Source organism: Ptychodera flava, chromosome 4, assembly GCF_041260155.1.
Source record: "Ptychodera flava strain L36383 chromosome 4, AS_Pfla_20210202, whole genome shotgun sequence".
NCBI classification, from domain to species: domain Eukaryota; kingdom Metazoa; phylum Hemichordata; class Enteropneusta; family Ptychoderidae; genus Ptychodera; species Ptychodera flava.
The window spans coordinates 46,111,720-46,135,243 of NC_091931.1; the positions used below are offsets into that span (position 1 = coordinate 46,111,720).

The 23,524-nt window shown below is 37.0% G+C and overlaps 1 protein-coding gene across 1 annotated transcript in view; it reads right to left on the reverse strand.

Annotated features, from left to right (window-relative positions):
- LOC139131957 (PDZ domain-containing protein 8-like) overlaps window positions 1-23,524 on the reverse strand; it is a 105,527-nt gene that overhangs the window by 77,478 nt on the left and 4,525 nt on the right. The window contains exons 2-4 of the mRNA XM_070698294.1: window positions 18,272-18,463; window positions 14,492-14,584; window positions 10,634-10,810 (exon numbers count right to left, since the gene is read on the reverse strand). Of these exons, the coding sequence (XP_070554395.1) occupies window positions 10,634-10,810; window positions 14,492-14,584; window positions 18,272-18,463 (462 nt within the window). The remainder of the gene's footprint in view (window positions 1-10,633; window positions 10,811-14,491; window positions 14,585-18,271; window positions 18,464-23,524) is intronic.

A 23,524-nucleotide genomic window follows, 5' to 3' on the forward strand; every position in this document is an offset into this window, starting at 1 on the left:
TCTAGGAGAATTGATAGGGTTTATACAGTACAAGAATTACATACAATGTAAGTCAAATTTTGACCAAAAATGACAAAAAAATTCCTTAAAAATACACATTTGCATATTTCATCACAATTTGAACAAATCTAAGTTGGGTTATCCCTAGGGACCTGTATACCAAATAACAAAGCTGTCTGACCAGCGGTTATGAAGAAGAAGATTTTTTACCAAAAACACCTTTTTTGGCATTAATTTGCCTATTTTCAACAATATCAAAAAATTTAAAAAAAAAGTTTCTCAAAATCATATTTTTCATCTACACAACAAATATCAAATCAGTAAGTACTGCGGTTCTCAAGATATTTGAGTGGACGGACGCCTCACAAACGGACATACATACATACATACATACATACATACATACATACATACATACATACATACATACAGACTGACGACGGACGCTGGACGGATACCCATCCCAAATGCTTCTATAGACTATAGTCTATAGCAGCTAAAAATACATACTAAAGATGGGCTAAATTATTGAAATGAAATAACATACCAGTAATAAATATGCATATGTTGAAACAAACTGTGGACTACACTTTATTTTTCAACATTTTAAACTGAAATGTTTAGCCATAATTTGAACGCCACACTATGACACAGAGGGGTAATTTTAAAATTCCTTTTACAACCGAATGAAATTCATGGACCGTCATATCTTGAACACAGAAATGCCTTGCTATATTGTGAATATTTCCGGTGGCGATAGCCCACTGTCCGTGCACCGCCGTACAATGGTCGGAAAGAAAAATGCGCCAGTTACATTTTGCAACACATGGGTTATAAACGTTTGATAATTGTTGTTTATTTAGAAGTGTTAAATGTCTTTACATATTCTTTGCCCCACTTCCGCACGCTCGTATTTCTCTTGATATTGCGTTTACTGAGAAAATTTACCTAATGGCCCCTATCGACATGCCGAAGGGCATGAAAACGCTTCCACCAATCATAGTAACGATTACGTCTTACGATATCTTGTATATATGTAATGTCGAATGTATTGGAAAGCGTGCGGAAGAACACTCAATCTGATTGGGCATAACAAATGACGCCATTCGGGGAATTGTGTTCAATGGGAAAACGGCGTGGTCTACAAGTTCTATCGGGACATTTTGGCAAGTTTCACGATATCAGTGAAAATACAAGATATAGTAATTTACTAAAGTGAAACCAGGAGGGTCATTTGTTTTCAGACTTGGTATGCTAAAATGAAAATATATCCTAGTTTGAACCATGTAAACACCACATTTCGCTTACTCCGCTATGTCCGTGACGGCACAACCTTACAGGGGCCCCCGACTCGTACTCCACAAAAGTTACGATGCCCAAAAACAACCAAAAATTCTCGCAAATCGGGATTGAACTTTCAGTTTCCACTATAAGAATCCCAAGTGTGGTAGAACATATGGATAGTTTTCAATCGGATTCGAACCCACAACATACGGCATCAGTCGCCTAGCTGAGAGGCCTGAGACAGAACCACTCGGCTAAATCTCCACTCCCAAAAAAGAGTGGTTCAATAGCCGGCTAAGTTGTTACATTTTTCTGACTGAGACCTTTCAACACGTTGTAGAAATCGTGAAGCACTCACGCACGCATGCTCACTATCATACATCGCACATACACACTTTATCGAAGCGAAGAAACGAATTTCATCGCTTTAACTGGGCGAACGATAACCTCGGGGACAATTCTGTCCACCAGCAGTGTTACCGACCCAGGATAGAAAATACGGATAGTTTTCAATCGGATTCGAACCCACAACATACGGCATCAGTCGCCTAGCTGAGAGGCCTGAGACAGAACCACTCTGCTAAATCTCCACTCCCAAAAAAGAGTGGTTCAATAGCCGGCTAAGTTGTTACATTTTTCTGACTGAGACCTTTCAACACGTTGTAGAATTCGTGAAGCACTCACGCACGCATGCTCACTATCATACATCGCACATACACACTTTATCCCAAGTGTGGTAGAAATCAGGGGAACGGTTGTTTTTAATGCACGCCCAAGCCCTAATTGTAAAACAATGGCGTCGTCATCACGCGACTAACATTTATGGAATGAACTCCGTGAATATTGAAAACACAATTACAGTCGATCCCTCTTAAATTTAGATACTCTTTTTAAAATAATCGCAATCATACCAATCCATAATCCAATAACACTAGGTCAAAATTTGTAAGACAATAGTTGTAAACATAGACACAAAACAGCACAGAACAGACAGTAAATAGACGGTACACAAACAAAGTCATATTCATGAAAGAAAGATATATTGACCTCTGGCCAGAAGACCAAGAAGTGATGTCAGGTGTTTCGAAAATAGTAAGCGCATCCTGCCCCACATGTGGCACCCGCCATATATCAATCTGTAAGTCAGATAGGTATTGGTCACTAACTAAGGCCCCATGTCACCGATGCCATCAGTGATCATTTGTCGAAGAGAGATATCGTATTTATCAACCAGCTTGCGATACCTGCCAAAAAAGCGTTTGAATGTAGAGACAAGTCTTGCTCTGGTGTAACCTTGATTTAACAGTTTGAAAGAGAGATGGCCATGTCTCTCTACAAAATCACCATATGAACTGCATGCTCTTGCATATCGAATAAGCTGGGAAATGTATACCCCATAAGCAGGTGAGAGTGGAATATTACTGATGAGGTTAAATTATACTAAAGTTGAAATCATCTCTCTTGTCATATAGCCTAGTAGAAAGGTGACCATTAGAGTCAAATTCAAGTAAAATGTCCAGATATGAAGCAGAAGAGGCCGTTTCTGTAGTCTCTTTAATCTCCAATTCTGGAGGATAAATCATAGCGAGATATTTACTGAATTCAGAGTTATTCAATGAAATAACATCGTCTATGTATCTAAATGTAAGGTTGAAAGTACGAGCTACAGAGACCTTTTTCTGCTTGATAAGGTTCTGGATAAATTCTGCCTCGTATGAGAACAGAAATAAGTCGGCAAGTAAGGGAGCACAGTTAGTGCCCATGGGAATTCCTATACACTGTTGGAAAATGTGTCCTCCAAATTCAACAAATATGTTGTCAATGAGGAAATCAAGCATACTGATAATGTCTTTCTCGGTATAAAACACTTTAGCGTTAGTTGTATTTTTAACAAAATATGTAGAATTATACCCCAATACCACATATTTGTAACGGCGTGAACCGTTTTTGTAGAAAAATGCTTGGTTGATGATGTTTTTCAAGCGCTCTTTCAATTTATCATGTGGTATTGTGGTATACAATGTGGAAAAATCGAAAGTTTTAATAGATGTAATTTTTGAAACAGATCTTGACCATAACTATACCATAATTAGACCATAATTAAACCATAAACTAGACCATAATTAGGGCCCATATTGTATACTCGATGTGTGGTGAGATGTTGCCACACGTTTTGACACGACTTATCAGTGACGTGCTTTGGATAACTTTCGAGGCCGTTTCTTTCTGCACACAGCTTCTCAACTCTCATTCACTCACAGATATTATCGGTACACGCAAAGTTAACACATGCTCTAAATACAGATACAAAAATAAACCTCTTACCGAATGTCGTACTGGCTCCAATGATGTGACTGTAGATAGACGTAGCAGGAACTGAATCTCGTAGCGACACACAGAAACCAAAAATCAGACCTCTAGCTCTATTGGCTTGCTCAAAATTAGATATGTGCATAATTAATGAGGAATAATATCATGTGGCGTCATAAGGTGTCCCATCATACCAAATATGAAGGGTGTAGCACTTGTGGATACTGAGTTTTGGACAAATATGTATATTTGAGGTCAAAGGTCACCGAGGTCACGTGACATTTTGTCAAAATAATTGTATTGCTAAGTTATCCCTATATACCAAAAATCAGACCTCTAGCTCTATTGGCTCGCTCAAAATTAGATATGTGCATAATTAATGAGGTACAATATGTGGCGTCATAAGGTGTCCCATCATACCAAATATGAAGGGTGTAGCACTTGTGGATACTGAGTTTTGGACAAATATGTATATTTGAGGTCAAAGGTCACCGAGGTCACGTGACATTTTGTCAAAATAATTGTATTGCTAAGTTATCCCTATATACCAAAAATCAGACCTCTAGCTCTATTGGCTCGCTCAAAATTAGATATGTGCATAATTAATGAGGTACAATATGTGGCGTCATAAGGTGTCCCATCATACCAAATATGAAGGGTGTAGCACTTGTGGTTACTTAGTTACGGACAAATATGTATATTTGAGGTCAAAGGTCACCGAGGTCACGTGACATTTTGTCAAAATAATTGTATTGCTAAGTTATCCCTATATACCAAAAATCAGACCTCTAGCTCTATTGGCTCGCTCAAAATTAGATATGTGCATAATTAATGAGGTACAATATGTGGCGTCATAAGGTGTCCCATCATACCAAATATGAAGAGTGTAGCACTTGTGGTTACTGAGTTATGCACAAATATGTATATTTGAGGTCAAAGGTAATTGAGGTCACGTGACATTTTGTCAAAAAAATTGCATTGCTAAGTTATCCGTACATACCAAAAATCAGACCTCTGGCTCTATTGGCTCGCTCAAAATTAGATATGCACATAATTAATGAGGAACAATATGTGGCGTCATAAGGTGTCCCATCATACCAAATATGAAGGGTGTAGCATTAGTGATTACTGAGTTATGGACAAATATGTATATTTGAGGTCAAAGGTCACCAAGGTCACATGACATTTTGTCAAAAAAAATTGTATTGCTAAGTTATCCCTATATACCAAAAATCAGACCTCTAGCTCTATTGGCTCGCTCAAAATTAGATATGCACATAATTAATGAGGTACAATATGTGGCGTCATAGGGTGTCCCATCATACCATATATGAAAGGTTTAGCACTTGTGGTTACCGAGTTATGGACAAATATGTATATTTGAGGTCAAAGGTCACATGACATTTTTTCAAAGCGTCTGAGATATCTGCGTGAACGGATGGACTCACATGGATGGACTAACAGACTGACATGACCCAATCTATGAGCCCCCTGGACTTTATCTGTGGGGACTAAAAACTGTGTCACTGCATCCTTTTTGCAATATGAATACGATGAGAAACTAAATTTTTATTTTTCTTGGCCTTATACATGGGAGTCTATGGACTGCCTTATACATGGGAGTGTATGGACTGCCTTATACATGGGAGTCTATGGACTGCCTTATACATGGGAGTCAATGGACTTCCTTATACATGGGAGTCTATGGACTGCCTTATACATGGGAGTCTATGGACTACCTTAAACATGGGAGTCTATGGACTGCCTTATACATGGGAGTCTATGGAGGTGAAAACTAAAAAGTCCTCTAACACGGCCAAATTTGATCGCATTGTGAAACAAATCAACGTGCATCTGTGTGAGGTAGAGTACTATCTTTGTACCAAGTTTGAACGAAATCGCTCCAGGCGTCTCTGAGATATCTGCGTGAATGAAAAAAATCATAAAATATGCAAATGAGCAATTAATTAATAAGCCACACCCACCAAAATCTAATCAGATCTAAGTCTCATCATGATAATACCAAATACCAAATTGCATGACATCGGACCTAAGGGTTCTTAAGTTATGAGTGGAACAAAATCTGTCTACGGACGGATGGACGGACGGACAGACGGACACACACACAGACATTGTGGCGACATAGGACACCTTTGGTGCTTCGCACCACAGTGTCCAAAAGGTGGGAGTGGGCAAAAAATGCACAAGGGATCTGGTAAAAAAGTAATGCTACATCATCAATCTTCTAGACCCTACCCCCTCCTGAATATCAAATGTTCCACCCCTTGGTATTACATAAGACCAAATGACAGGAAGTACATTTACAACCTTGGAGATTTTTTAATTAATGCCATGAGTGTTATCATTCTAATGTAAACAGCACTTAAGGTAGTTAAAGATAGTGAAATGCCTTCCACTGTGGGCGGTGATTACAACATCTGGAATTATCCTGGATCCAAATTTCTCATCAGTTCTTGTATGTCTTACAAAGAAAAGTTGCAAAAATTGGTCCAAAATGAAAAAATAGCGTCAATGACACTGTAGCTCCCATCCTGGACTATTTAGTGTTTGTTCTCTGGTCAGATATTTGAACATGTGTGAAAGGGATAAAGTGCATGAAGTGAAAATACTTAAATGAAATGTACTGGAGACAGTGAAATATGTTTAATGTGATTATTCAGAATATAAAATGGAAAAAAATACAGAATTAGATATATCGAATACTGTGATACAACCATTAACTCAACAAGTCATTTACAATGACATAGTCCCCACTTGTAATAGGAGTATTAGTCTTGATGGGGCAGGAAAATGTGGTCATTAAGAAGTATCACTGGAGTGTATATGTTGAGATCTATGGGCACATAGGTCTATGTTGTTGTTCCCAATTTGAAACACATGAGGCATGTCTAAGTTATGGTTCTAAATCGGGAAAAAAGATCAGACCTCTAGCAGTATTGGCCAGCCAAGAAATACATATGCGCATTATAAATGAGGTATAAGATGTGACATCTTAAGGTCTAATATCCTATCAAAATTGGAGGGTATAGAACTTGTGGTTACTGAAATATGCATATATATGTATAATCAAGGTCAAAGGTCATCGAGGTTACATGACATTTTGAAAAAAAAAATTATATTGCTAATTAATCCCTGTATGCCAAAAAATCAGATCTCTAGCTCTATTCGCTTGCCCAGAATTAGATGTGTACATAATTAATGAGGTAAAGCGTGTGTTGTCATAAGGTCTCCCATCCTACTAAATACAAAGGACATAGCACTTGTGGTTACTTATTTATTGACATAAACATATATTTTAGGTAAAAGGTCATCGAGGTCACATGACATTTGGTCAAATAATTTGTTTCCTATAGTTATCCCTATATACCAAAAATCAGACATCCAGCTCTATTGGCTCGCTCAGAATGAGATATGCGCATAATTATTGAGGTACAGTATGTGGCGTCATAAGGTGTCCAATCATACCAAACATGAAGGATGTAGCACTTGTGTTTACCGAGTTATGGAAAAATATGTATATTTGAGGTCAAAGGTCACCGAGGTCACGTGACATTTTGTCAAAAAAATTGTTTTGCTAAGTTATCTCTATATACCAAAAATCAGACCTCTAGCTCTATTGGCTCGCTCAAAATTAGATATGTGCATAATTAATGAGGTACAATATGTGGCGTCATAAGCTGTCCCATCATACCATATGTGAAGGGTGTAGCACTTGTGGTTACTGAGTTATGGACAAATATGTATATTTGAGGTCAAAGGTCACCGAGGTCACGTGACATTTTGTCAAAAAAATTATATCGCTAAGTTATCCCTATATACCAAAAATCAGACCTCCAGCTCTATTGGCTCGCTCAAAATTAGATATGCACATAATTAATGAGGTACAATATGTGGCGTCATAAGGTGTCCAATCATACCAAACATGAAGGGTGTAGCACTTGTGGTTACTGAGTTATGGACAAATATGTATATTTGAGGTCAAAGGTCACCGAGGTCACATGACATTTTGTCAAAAAAATTGTTTTGCTAAGTTATCCCTATATACCAAAAATCAGACCTCTAGCTCTATTTGCTCGCTCAAAATTAGATATGTGCATAATTAATGAGGTACAGTATGTGGCGTCATAAGGTGTCCCATCATACCATACATGAAGGGTGTAGCACTTGTGGTTACTGAGTTATGGACAAATATGTATATTTGAGGTCAAAGTTCACCGAGGTCACGTGACATTTTGTCAAAAAAATTGTATCGCTAAGTTATCCCTATATACCAAAAATCAGACCTCCAGCTCTATTGGCTCGCTCAAAATTAGATATGCACATAATTAATGAGGTACAATATGTGGCATCATAAGGTGTCCCCATCATACCATACATGAAGGCTGTAGCACTTGTGGTTACTGAGTTATGAACAAATATGTATATTTGAGGTCAAAGGTCACCGAGGTCACGTGACATTTTGTCAAAAAAATTGTATTGCTAAGTTATCCCTATATACCAAAAATCAGACCTCTAGCTCTATTGGCTCGCTCAAAATTAGATATGTGCATAATTAATGAGGTACAATATGTGGCGTCATAAGCTGTCCCATCATACCATATATGAAGGGTTGTAGCACTTGTGGTTACTGAGTTATGGACAAATATGTATATTTGAGATCAAAGGTCATCAAGGTCACATGACATTTTGTCAAAATATCCGAGATATCTGCGTAAACGGATGGACTCACAGATGGACCAACAGACGGACATGACCCAATCTATAAGCTCACTGGACTTCATCCGTGGGGACTAAAAATTGTGTCACTGCATCCTTTTTGCAATATGAATACGATGAGAAACTAAATTTTTATTTTTCGTGGCCTTATACATGGGAGTCTATGGAGATCTGCCTTATACATGGGAGTCTATGGACCTGTAAACTAAAAATATGCAAATTTCACCACGATTTGTCCAAATTTGGGAAAGGTCACTCCTATGCACTTCCATACCAAGTTTCAAATCAATCAGACTTGTGGTTTCAGAGCAGGAGATTTTTTGACCAAAAATGGGAGAAAATTACAAAAAAATTCATGAAAAATAGCAAGTCCAAGATACTGACCCAAGATGTGCACAATCATTTCATGTCAGCCCAAAGTACTTACATACTAATTTTTCATGTAATCTGCTCAGTGGTTATTGAGTTTTTTCAATTTTGACTGTTTTTACATTTTTTCACTTAATTTGCATATTTTTGGCAATGACAACTTCATTTGAACAAAATCTCATCTACAGCCCATCATCCATGTACACACCAAATATCAAGATGAAATGTGCAGCGGTTTTGGAGTTTTTGATGTTGACGGACAGACATACAGACATACAGACATACAGACATACAGACATACAGACGTACAGACATACAGACATACAGACATACATACATACAGACATTTCCCTAGCCTATAAGAATAGCTTCCATTGCCATATATACATATGGCTATGGGAGCTAAAAAATCACCTCAGCTTTATTTTCTGGATCAAATTTTCCTACAAATTGATACCAAATATGACAACATTATGTTCACAGCCTTCAAAATTGTCTCACAACATATCCTGGGTTGGTGTAGGTCATTTAAGGTCACAAACTGAGAAAAGTACCTAAAATATACAAATTTTGGGGTTTCCCAACACTTTGAGCAGAAAATTTATCTAATAACATATTTCGGGACTTTATACCAAATTACAAAGCTATCAAACAAGGGACTTCATACCAAATTACAAAGCTATCAAACAAGTAATTTTGAGATAAAGTTTTCTTGACCAAAAATGACAATATTGTCTTAAAAATACAAATTTTTATATTTCAGGAGAATTTCCACATATCTAACTATTGTCATCTCTGTACGTCTGCGTACCAAATATGAAAGCTGTCTGTCCAGGGGTTTTAAAAAGGAAATACTGTTTAAGATTATAAAAATAGTAATTTTCCCAATTTTGTCATAATTTCAACAAATTACAAGAGTAACACCCTTGTGAAGAGACAACCCAAATTTGAGAGCGATTGGGCTGGCGGTTTCAGAGAAGAAGAATTTTTACTGAAAATGAGAAAAATCACCAAAAAATTCAGCAAAAATACAAAATTAAGGATATCTTCACAATATTCATAAAACTGTATAAGGTTCACCTAAGGTACTTGCACACAAATTTTCAAAGCAATCAAAAAAGCAGTTCTTGAGTTATTTATTCTTAACCATTTTCACATTTTGTAAGCTCATTTGCATAATTTTGGCAATGCAGACTTCATTTGAACAAAATCCCATCTATAGCCCAGGATGCATCCACACACCAAATATCAAGCTGAAACGTGCAGCGGTTTGCATGTTTTTGATGTTGACGGACATACTGTACATACATACATACATACATACATACATACATACATACATACATACATACATACACACATACATACATACAGACGCCATCGACTTCAGCCTATACGATAAACTCACATTGGTATAACCAAATGTGAGCTAATAATTAAAAGCATGAATGTATTACTGACATAGGACACACTGGCATAGTAAATGAATACAGCAGATTATAATCAAAGTGTCATACAACAAATATTTTTTTCATTATTCCGATTCCTTTTAGAGATAAACACAAAAACGTTTGTTTCATAGAGGTAAACAAAAAGCAATTGTTTCATAGAGATAAACACAAAAACATTTGTTTCATAGTGATGAACAAAAAAGATTTGTTTATGAACGTAAACATAGAAACATTTATTTCTGAGAGGTAAACTCAAAAACTTATATTTTTCATGGAGGTAAACTCAAAAACTTATATATTTTACGGAGGTAAACTCAAAAACGTTTATTTCTCATGGAGGCAAACACACAAAAAAAATTTTCCTTAGAGGTAAAGACAAAAAAAATTGCTTCATGGATGTAAACAAAAAAATATTTGTTTCTTCGAGGTAAACAAACAAACATTCTGAAGAACACAAAATATTCGCAAGAAGCATCACTTACCGTGTAGAATGCAAATGACCAGTGAGTGTATGGATGTCTAGTGAACTGTAACCTGCCTTTCCCTTGTAAATGTTTCAATGTAATACTGACAAATGCTGTTCTTCCAAAAACCAGATCTGCATCCACTGCCAATCGAAAGCCACCATTATATTCCACTTCAAGACTTATGTCAATTTCCTGTTATCAAAGATCAGTGTTCTTTAGTCCTTTTTGTTGACATTTTATTGACATATGTTTTCTAAAACCAACATAAAATGGTGCAAGTATCTAGATGAACGTACAACAGAAATAATAACTTCTAGAAACAAGCAACTATTCTTATTTTCTATACAGATAATTTCGAGGTGCAAATGGGGCAGTACAATATAAATTTTGCAACACCTACTGAGGAATAAGTATCCCCTGGCCATATTACATGGTCAAGTAATTCTATCAAATTTTACTTGCCCTTTTCATATCTCAGTGCTTTTTCAGCTGTTGATAAGTTGCCCTGATGTAGAAACATGTTAGCTTTCCACACTTTCCGTGGTCATTTGATATTTTTTGAGAGAGGCTTTGACTCGGGAACTGGCTTACCATATGGACTGCCATTTGTCCTGATGTATATGGGTTGGGTTTTTTAGGTTTTAGGTGTTCTTTTACAAACTTTTACTGGGAATTGAAGGCCACTTGAAGACTGCAGTATTCAGTGCTGTTTTGACACAGTGAGCATGAATGACAAAGTGTATATGTGGTTAAAGCAGGCAGACACTTCGCAAATTGAATATATGATACTTTCAATCTTTGTAATTTGAATTAAAGAAAAGTTTAGGATGTCATGTTACCAATATAAATTGTGTTTGGGAGGAAACACAATTGCATGACACATACCAGTTGGAAACAGTGACTGTAAAATTTGTTGGTACAAGTAAACAGTTCTTGCTTATTTTATACACAATGTGAAGAGAACCTGTGATCCTGAAATCAAAGTGTGAATTTCAAACAAAGTTCACAAATTGAATGGAAGTCCAACCCCCTTTACCAGTAAAAGAACAAATTTCATCTTTTGACTTCTGCAACAATCTGTGACAGTCCTCATGAGTGTGCATGATGGAATGCAGCCAATTACATATTGTAGTCTAAAATCCATTATCTACTTGTATCTACTTGACAAGGACTATTGGAACAAGCACTACCAACTTGCTGGCTTTATGACATAATTGAGTTAATGCTCTCATATTTACAGTTCATTAGAACAACCTAGGGGGCTGTGCTAATTTTGCAACACATTGGACAAACATGTTATATCCATTGGGACATGTTGGGCAAATTTGAAAGACATCTGACTCGCGGTTTCAGAGAAGAATATGTTGTTTACAAAAAATTGCAAAAATTGCCTCATATACGTAATCCTACTAATTTTGTCATAAATTTTAACAAACTGGACTGTATAAACATAATCCAAGTGATCCTGTAAACCCAATTTCAAACCTATCAGATGTTTTATTTCACAGAAGATTTTACATGTGTCAAATATCAAGGCCATCTGTTGCAGTTTTGGAGGTAGAACTAGAAGCTTTTTTATCATATTCACATTTGTACAGTCATTGTACACTGTACACACACGCATACATGTATAAACATCAATAAGTACACATAGATGTATGTACAGAAGATGGACACCATATGATCAGATAAGCTCCTATTGCCATATATTCCTATAGCAAATTGGAGGTAATAATAGGGCTTGTCACAATTCATTCAGTGTTGATGATGTTTACAGCACCAGTACGGTATACCAGTACTTCTTCTTGATTTCAACTTCTTTTGTGATTCTTTTTGGAAGTCTGGTTTGCGGATGACAGTGAAATCTTTATTTGATATTTTGGTCAAAAAATGTTCAATAAAGATTTATCTCTCATCTCAAAACAAGAAACTTGCTGTTCCTTTTACTTCAACTTCTGGGTTCCATTTCACTATCATAATGCATCAATTACAAGTACTTGAATTGGACTGAATGAGCTATTTGTAACAAACTGGTGGCCAAACGATGGTTTGTCCTAGATGCTTCCAAAACTTAATGTCACTCTTATAAATATGCCAGAAAGAATCAGTCCAACTGCAACAATTGAAGCTGTCAATGGAGTAGGAACAGAACCAATCATAACAATAAGTGTGGAAAAAAGGCGCTTGTACATAGGGGCTCAGCTTTCTAAAGTTTTATTCTTATTCATCAAGTCTGATGCAAGAGCATCAGTCCTAGCTGTACGTTCACTATTTTTACAAAAATGCAGAGCATATTTAAAGTGAGCTATGATGGTCTGCATTCTGAAAACTATATGACCTCTTTTGTTTCAGTTTACAGTAAATGCTCATTCTTTCAAAATCCATTCCAACCAGGATTATTAAAGTTTCTCTTTGAACTTGAATGAAGGTACTACTCATGTCAGAACAACTTTGCACAACTTGTGTGCACCTTTCTTTGAGATTTCAGTGCTGAAATTTGGCAAAGTAATCACCACTGCTATGCTGTACTGACATACGGTCACGGTGTCTCACACACATTGCTTGGCGTTAATTTGGATTATACAACTCATTGTTCCTCATCGAGGGTATAACAAGCGCGGAAACGGATTTACTATCACAGACTTAAATCATGGAAATATGTTTCTTGAACTCCAGTAAGTGTTTATGTGGCAATATTTGCTTGATAGATTATGAGGTTAATTTTACAAAAATACCGCAAACGATGCATGATGACACTGGGGCAGTGTATCGTCCAATGCGAAGTGGAGGGCAATGCGTGGCACCAATTTCAGAGTGAATCCATTGCGGTATTTTTGTTATAACCTTATTATTACATATTTATCTTGCATTCATGACGGGGGGCACAGTACTGTAGATTTCCCATAATTCATTATGATTAGTATCCTCGGAGATTCTTCAGTGAAGTCTCCCATGTCTCCCATGTGTAGACAAATTCACAGATTCACAGATGAATACCGTATTTTTAAGCACACCATTCTTCTCAATTCTCATTTTAAATGATTTGGAAAATTATGCATAATTGCGAGAGGAGATAGCATTTTTGTAAAATTTTCCACTGATTGTGTCTTCAGCCATATAGAACAATGTGATGCAAAGTAGGGAGACTAGTTGCACCTGTTTTACGAAATAAACAGATATTGATTTTTTTCAATGGAAGTGACAAAAGAAATTTGCATGCTAAACTTTCTCAGAGAATGACTCCTTCAGTTCTTCATAGCTTGCTGCCCAAAAAGAGTGGCATGTGTAGTACCTAAAGAATGTGACTTTTATGGTTGTTTAGTGTTTATTTTGAAACTTTCACTGATATATCTAAATGCACTTTTACTAGATATAATTTAACAATTATTCTGATGCTGCACATTAGTGCTTACATGCAGAACTGAAAAATTATTAGACGAGTAACCTTCGACGATACAAATCAAAGAGAATTGTGGGTAATTTATTGTACTGTGTGGGGCATCAAATTGTCAAAGTATTCACAGTTTTTCATGCAATGTCAACAATTTTTCTTCCCAATTTATGGTACAAGTGTGGAACTCTATCATTGACGCGTTTTTGGATAGTTTGTGCACTACACTTACAGAGCACAAGACGTTCTGGCACTTGCCCAATGGATCCCTTGAAACCATTCAACAGTGAAAGTGTAGATACAACAATGGGGATGGGAAGTGGGAAACAATAAATGTTATAGAACAGGTGTTACGTACAGCTTTTTAGCATGCAAAATTATATTGTTCTTCATAGTAGATGTATAACAACATGCAATATTATTATTCATTAAGAAAACTTCAAATGATTTCTGTGTTTATTTTAATCTACAATAATGATTACCTCAGGCACTTGTTCCATATCAGATGGTTTTGCTTTCAACAGTGTAGCATTTTTGAAAACTGGTAATGCAGTTCCCAAAGAATAATCTCTTACCTGTCAAGAAAACACATTATTAAACATTGTAATCAGTATATGTTTGGGTTTAGGTAGATAGCTGGGTAGGTATGGAGGGAAAGAGACAGTAAGACACACAGACACACAGATATAAAGATAGAGAAATGCCCTTTTTGCATAACGCACCATAACTGTATAAGTTTATATAGCTCTGTTCTATGCATCAAAGGACATCAAAGAAATTGAAATTAAATTGCAAGAGGACATCATGTCAATCAGTGATTGGTTAAGTGAAAACAAATTGAAATTAAATGTTAAGAAAACAAAGTGTATGATGTTGGGGCCAGGAGAAGAATGAATGGCGTTACAAATAATTTGAATATCAAAGTCAGTGATGAAACATTGGCACAGGCTGACACTTTTAAATACTTTGGTACATGGTTTGACCAGCTTTTCACCTGGGAGTCGCAACACTGCCAAAATAAGTGCAAAATATATCACAGAGGCTTGGTATAATTCGCAGAATCAGGTCTGCTTTACCCCAGAAAACTGCCAAAATGTTAGTTACATTTATGGTATTGCCAATATTTGATTATGGGGATATCATCAGGTCAAACTGTACTAGTAAGCTACTGTCAAAACTTCAAATACTAGATAATAGAGCAGGTAAATTAATTCTAAATTGTCACCAACACACCCCGTCATGTAAAGTAAGGCAAACTTTAGATTGGTATTCGCTTGTAGATAGAATTTTCATATCTGTTCCATGGTGTATAAATCTTACCACAATATACTCTAGCCCCACTATTAGATTGCTTTACACGGGTTTCCAATATTCACAAGTACAAAAAACGTTTCAGCAATTCTAACAGTGTATACATTCAACCAGTTCATAATAATTATGCAACACGTAAATTCACTTACAGAGGTGGAAACCTATGGAACTCATTGCCAGAATATGTAAAACAGGCCAAAACTTTGAGACATTTTAAAACCTCTTACACAGATTCTTGTGAATAGTTGACAACATGGTGCTATTGTTGTGACAGTTTTGTAATTTTGTTTGGTTTGTTTTTGTGATTTGTCTGTACATGTATATTGACTGGAGTGTATGTTGTTTTTATTGTGTGAGGGCCTCAATGGAAAGAGGCCGACCAATCTAGTTTGCTGGCTTATTGAGATACCCTGAATAAAGGTATTTTACAAATAAAAAAAATAAAAAGGTAAAGAAAATTATAGTCTGCTTATGAAAATAGGGCTGGAAATAAGAGCTACAAATCTCATCGATATACAGTACAAAAAATATCATTACGTTATCAGGTGTAGTGTTACCTCTAAGTTTTTGACTGAGTTAGTAACTTACGGTTTGGTGCCCAAAAGGCTCGGCAGCCACAGAGGCAGCCATGTTGCATCTTCTCTATATATGCTATTTTTATTGAGTTATGTAAATCCAGTCACATAGTCACAACGCACCCTGAACGTGCATGCGAAGTGTGTTGGTAGCAACTGCGCCACCAACCAGCGCTTAAACTCAGAACGTGGAAGTAAAATCAGCACTGAGAATGCACCTTTTGCCAGAGTTTCAATGTTTATTATTACCAAAACTAATAGTAATACCAATCAAAATGACTGAAGCTTAAGTTGCGCAAAACATGAAATTCCACTGCGCAACTGGCGCACAAATAAGCTTTGCAGGAACACTAATCACTTGAAGAATTTTATGAATGATGTAAGTATTTCCTTTTACAGGTTTTTACTTGGTGTTTCTAAACAAGCTCCACGAGCTGGTATTGTTGGTGAATTGGGTAGATACCCCATTCAGTTCACTGTTATACTACATATGATAAAATATTGGCATAGATTGGTTTTATCAGATGATATTCTACTACGTGCTGCATATACAACTGCTAAGCACCACTCCCAGTGGTTTGAGTATATTCAGTATATTCTGGATAATTATAGTGGTAGATCTATCTGGTCAAATATCTGTAACATTAATTTCACTGTTAAGGTAGCGGTAAAGGCTAGAGCGTCAGTTATAAACTTCAATAAAACTATTAAAATATAAAAGTAGTCAACATTCTCTGTGGAATAAAAAAAACTAGACATTTGGGCACAAATGCATTGCAGAGTTATAGCCCGTTGAAACTTCTGAAAAACTGACCAAATAAGAGGAAGTTGGGGAGTCCTTAGTGTATTAACTATGGTAGAGGTCCCCTAGCTTTTAAAAAAATGTTTGAAAAGGGAAAGTCATTTTTTACTGTTTTTCAGGAAAGTTTGACAAGGCAGTGCTTGCATTCAGAATGCGTGACTGCTATTATAAAAGCATTTTTAGATTCTTTGAGTGTCAAAGAGGTGTCAAAACTGAGATTAACCAAAAAGACTGCTCTGTGACTTCAAAAGAGGGGTGCAAATATGGCTTGTTTTCAACATTTTTGAGAGAATAACAGTTTTCCTACATAATTTTATACCAATTTAATCCAACCTTTGAAATGAGATATGGACATGGAATTTTTACAGCCTATTAACAAGGTTACAGATAAGATTTGAACGGCACATTTTTTCTGTATTTGAAGTACTTTTTGAAAAATCACATTTTGAAATTTGAAAGAATTTTTAATAATTTTTTGATATGTAAACTCATGTAAAATCATAAAAACAAATTTTATTTACAAATCCTGCCGTACAAATCTTACAATTAATAGTGTCAACATATTTATAACTAATTTGGTAATATTAATTTATTATTAAATTCAAAGATGTAAAAAAATATGAAAAATTAAATTTTAATATTGATTGGTGTCATATTTCAAAATCATGGCTACAAATATACAATTATTATATTCTTTGGAGAAAGTATTAACTAAGGGAGTTATCCTGAAAATTTGAACTAAATATCTTGATTCTAACACTTGAAACTTGACATTAACTCTGAGAAAAGAATTGGTGCAAAAATAGCCTTTACCGCTACCTTAAAACAGTTCACAGAGAACTGAAAGAAGGATATTGTGTCTCATGGATTAATGATTTACATAATGATGTAAGGACTCAGAGTGTGGACAAAAATAAACTAAGAACGTACAGAAAATTTAAAACTTTATTTACTTTTGAGGAATACTTGATGGATATTACAAATATTAACTGCAGGAAATTGATTACCAAGTTTCGTATTTCTGATCATAATTTACAAATTGAGATTGGCAGGTCAGTCCCAAGAATCCCGTTAAATAAGAGATTTTGTACTTTTTGTAAGTCTTCTGTAGAAGATGAGTTTCATTATATTATTAAGTGTGACAAATATGTTCATAATAGAAATACTCTTTTCACTAGTATGAAATCACATTTTGAGAACTTTGAATATTTAAGTGACAGAGAGAAATTCCTGTACATCATGAATTTTGAGGACAAGAAGCCTCTTTTAAGGTATATTTCTTACACTACAGATTCATCCCCAGCAGCAGTCTTACCTGAACATGTGTGTAATATTTGATTGATTTGCTCTACCGCACTTCCCGAAGTGTGTTGTTATGCAATAAAGTAGTATTATTATAAAGAATGTTCATGAACACTGCATAACCAATGATACTGCAAAAGTTCCCTTCTTACTGCTAGTGAATGTAAAACATTTACAATCTTGTTTTGGAAACGTAGGTGTATGAAGTCACATACTTTGTCATGAAGATTCAAATAGTTTGATAAAAGTCTCATTCCATTACTAATACTCACTGTTAATGCTTCAATAACTCTGCCCAATGTCTTTGTCTGCAGTAACTCATCAAATTCAACATTCATTTTCTTCACAATCCACTGTCGTACACGTTCAGTATCCTTTAGTTCACCAAATAAGAATGCAAATGCAAAGTTCAAGCAATTTAATGATTCCTTCTTTGCAACCATATCCTGATACTTTCCAAGTTCCTACAAAAAATTGAAATCATCAAATAAAATTACATGTACACCTAACATTGGTAGTGTAAAATGTATAGTGTCCTTTTCGCCATTTGTTACAAAGCTATACACTAAGGTGCTACCTGAAGGACCATCTTTCCTTGACATGAACATTTAGTCAGTTTGCCAATAAAGGTGTAATTTGTGATATCCTGGCTGTGCATGTTTCACATCACAGAAACTCTAAATTTGCAGTCGGTTCTGTAACAGCTTTATTCTTCCCGTACTCATCCAACTATCAGCCCCTGCTCATGTATAAGTGCCCCCCCCCTCCCTGTTTCAGAGGCGTTTGCTGTACGTCTGTGTAAAAGCCCCTACCCTAGTTTAACTCAAATATGAAAAGGTTAGGAGAGTGTAATTGAACAATAAAGCTGGAAAAATTACTTTAAGATCAAAGAAACCTTTAAAAAGTGTTATAAAACATTGGAAACTTAAAGGGTACCTCACCTAGAAAACATTTTTTTAAATATTTGTCATAAACAATAATGCATTGATGAATAATTGTGAGAAAGAAAAATGTTCGGGGCTTGACAAAAAACCTCCACATGAGGAACACTTCCATTGTTTTGACGTCACAAGTGGCGTTCGTGGGTGTAGAACGGAGAAGCTACACACACAACTGCAGAATGACATCTATCTCAAGGTCTGTCTATAATTTGGAAAGTGACAATCACTTGTACCATAGAATGTTGTTTGGAATGACAGATCTAGAGGGTAGCCAGTGATCAAGAGTCTAGTGTTACTTTTGAAAATCATTCCATCAGAAGTATTGTGAGCGTAGATTTTGTACCTCAGTTCACTCAGCGTGAAATGTTTCCCTGGACCAGCCGGCCGCTAGTCGAGTAAGTCAACGCAAACAATCCACAGCGTCACAGATAATCTAGAAAATTTTCAATCCTGTACCTGACCTGTTCTTACAAAATTTATTAGAGCAGAATATTACATTCATCAGGCCTTACTGCCTGCGGAATTGATCCTGTGCTTTCCTGGAGTAAATAAAAACACCTGAGATGCTAGGCTGACCCCAGTGCTAGGCTTTTTGTTTCCGAGTGCGGCATCAGTTACAGCTCGCCAAGGCCATCACATTGACACCCACCCCTATCAACACATGAGCCTACCAGAGTACATTACTTCAATGTTACCTCACCACAAACGTGACAGTCAACTGATTTTATTCAAATTCCTGCAATTTATTCTGTTGTGATATTTATATGCCCATAAACTTTGGGGTAGTCTATAAGTCAGACACTGGCGCAGGGAAATATTCGGAGCAAATGTGGCCGCCAACCCACTAATGGAAGAGGACATTTTAGAGCATGATTTGAGTGTGGGACACTTTTTCTAGTATACCCAAGCATATGAACTGAAGGGGGTCCCAACCCTCAAACTGACAGGATGCAGTCCATTGGAGGGTTGATTGAAAATTGTCTGTCATCTAGTAGGGGCCCTGCTGCATGCTGCACTCTGGACCTTGCCAAATGGTGAACTCGCCCTTGCTTGCTTCTGTATAACTACAGTTTAGTAATTAATGGTACGAATAGCAGACCTAAACAACTGTACACAGAGCCTGGAAAAAAGTGCAAACTTTACACAACGCAATTTATTAACTCAGGTGGCCGGTGGCAAGCCTGATTTGACCGCTTTCAATACGCATCACCCCTAAGTTCTGGCTAACTCTCACATATGGTGTCGGTGCAGTAGATAAACAGATGTACAGCTGCAGTATTTATGGCGTTATAACGAAGTATAGTGTATCATGTAGTACAGTTTAGGGAGCTACTAATTATGAAAGGCTTGACTCTTGAGTCACATTCATAGAATATCCTGGGTAGGTGGGCTCCATGTCATAGTATTCCTGTACACAGTACAGTGCACAGCGGTTGATCGAGCTAGCTCGGCGTGGGGTCGGCTGCCGGTATTATCACACTGACACTCAACATACAACTCTGCCATGCTCTCATGGAAATATCTCTAGGTCCACACCAGATCAACAGCACAAATGTTGACTAAAACCATCCATGTTTGTGTTGTTGCAGCTCAAAACCATGCATCTTTTCATCATAGCGGACTATTTTATTTATTTATTTTTATTTTATTTGAAACACAGATCAATGGGCAAACCCACAAACAGATCTACAAAACAAAAAAGTCACAGCATCACAAGACAAATGTACAAGACAACCATAAAAAGTAACACATTACATTAAATTGAAAAGAAAAATACAAAAATACTGCAATTATACGGTGTCGCTCACATTTGATCAGAATTGGCACATACCAGTATGGGTACCAAAGATCAACAATTAATGTTGTTTCTATCTGTTCAGTGCAGGAAAATTCTATTTTCAATGTTATGACAATGATTTCTGCACAGTACAACCAGAAAAAATACAAGAAATATTTAAACCAGAAAAACAAGTTGACAAAAGTTGGACACGCTGCAACAGAGAAATAGATGTTTTGATCAAAAAGGGCGAAAAGTGTCCTAAATACACAAATATTGAAATTTCACCACATTTTTTGCAAACAGCTTCTCAGCTTGTCAAAAGATGACCTGCAACATTTCACGAAATCTATCAGCAATATAAATCACTGGGCCATATGTATGTTGTAGTTACAGCATGCAATCTTACTTGCGCTAGTGATATGGATGTACATTGTATCCTCAGACAGCGTCGAACTAAAATAAATTATAAATCTTAAAATTTACTCAGAAAACAAAATTAGCACAGCTTTTCTTATTTGGAAAATTTTTTTTTAGAAATTTACAATTGTAAAAAAAATGTTCACAATTTCATTGTGACCATCCCCTCCCAAGATCTAATGGTCCATCCCTTAGTTTGAGCAGGTCTGTTAATATGTAACAGTTCATAAACAATGACAGGAAATGACTCAAGCTCAGTGGAGTAGCATGCTGGCATGCCACCACTCCTGAACATTTGCAGAATTTCCCTTTTTCTTACCTCATTCGCACATTTTTGACACTGATGTGTTCATTTGAACAAATTCACATCTCAACCCCTACATCTACCTGTACACCAAATACTGAGACGGTAGCTTTGGCGGTATGGGAGCCTTTGTGTGTGACGGACATACATCCGCACATACCCACAAATATACAGACATACAGACGCCACTCAGACTCATCATATAAGCTCTTTTTGGTATTTATATATAAAACCAAATATGAGCTAAAAATCAAAAAGGGTACTATTAAAATGACTGGATAAAATAGTTTTAAACTACCTGAGATCTTCTCGAAGTTGGTACTTAATGCGCTGCTATTGATCTCAGAGGATTGCTCTAAAAGGTTAGTCACTTCTGATGTCATGCCACATGACCAATACGTGGTGAATATGAACTCGGAAGTTTCTTGACTGGGTGAATTTTGCACAACTTTAACAGTGAAATACACTATTAAAGAAATAGTTGCCACTACACCATTATGGATTTTTCAAAAAAATGAATATTCTTTTTAGCAATTCGATTAAAGCCACAATTTTAAATCCCAGGTTCTCGCATTAGTGGAGTTCTCCTCCTGGTCAAACACTTGGCCAGTACAATGTATGATTTCCATAACATTAATTACACAAACTGATCTAAACCTTTTGGCACTTTTGCTAATCCTGCAGAGTTTATACAAGCTTTTGATTGACGGTCGGTTCAAATCGCCAATGGTCATTGATTCTCCACCACCAACGCTTGAATTTTCTAATTTCCTTCCAGTCGCGTCAGAATTTGAATATAATCACAGAGTTCAATTGGCAACAGCTTCAGGCCTACCACTTGGCAGTCTGTCTGTGTTTTTGAGGTCGGAAAAAACTAAAAAGTGACATTTTCTGGAGTGTGTGCCCGCGTGTAGCCTGTTTGGTGTCCATTTACACAATGAACGCTGCCATAGCTTTGCACCCTTTTAAGGGGAGGCTCCGCCTTTAACCCTTTTCCTGCCAAGTCGGTGAAAATCCGCTTGAAATTCGGTGTAGCCAGAATCTAAGCACTGGTGACCGTTATTCTCCCAACCCGGTGGAAATCGGGCCCTTTTTGGGTACCCCCTTTCCTGCCAAGTCGACGGCACTACGTTTTGCTATCCCCTGTGCGTTTAGGGGTCATCCGAGGAGAGGTTTTCTGACAAGGAACGCCTTTTCCCCTCGAAATGGGTTCGCAGGGAGTCGATAGACAGGGAAAGGTGCAGAAACCTGTCCGCCAGTCCCCCACACCCGAGGGGGGCTGGGTTTTTTTTTTACCGCTTTTTAGCGGACTTGGCAGGATAGCATGGTGACGTTTTCTGGCGGAGTTGGACGTACTTGGCTGCCTGGCACTATAGAGATTGCTGCCGAACTTGACCAACTCGGCAATGCTAATCTAGAAGGCTACCTCTTGCAAACGACTTGGCAGATATGCCGATGGTGCAAGACGAAAGTCACTTATTCAGTTGTGCGTGACTGAAAATGAGAACGTATTTTTGACGGGACGGCTCGACTTGTTCCTCCGATGGAACGGATATGAACGACTCGGAAATACCATTACAAACTGGTGTCCGACGTACTAAGCTGGGCTTCAGCTCTGCAAGTTCAAGCCAGGCAACGTCCTTCACCGCCTTGGCCGTGCCATTCAATGGACGTAGCTTTGGATTTTTTATTTATTCCATCGTCCGAAGTATTGGCTCTGGTTTGCAGGCAAACGTATCCTCTTGCCGACGCATTAGTAACTACGTACGCTGTTTGCGTACAGAGAATTCAAAAGGTGACATAAGGTCAATATGCTACGGGGATACCGCCTGCAGTTAGCAGGGACTGCTTTTGTTAATGCAAACCAGCTAGCAGTACAATATGGCTGCCAGGCATGTACATGTGGACACGTCGATGGCTAGAACAATGGAAGCATATTGCGTTGCACCCGTGCATCGCAAAAGTGAACTGAAGACTTGGGTGTAGTGACTGGTTATCACTGGTTAGCTGCAGCCCAAGCCATGTCGGTACAAACCCGTACCTGACTGAGGACCACTCGATTAAGTCAGTAATGAACGGTAAC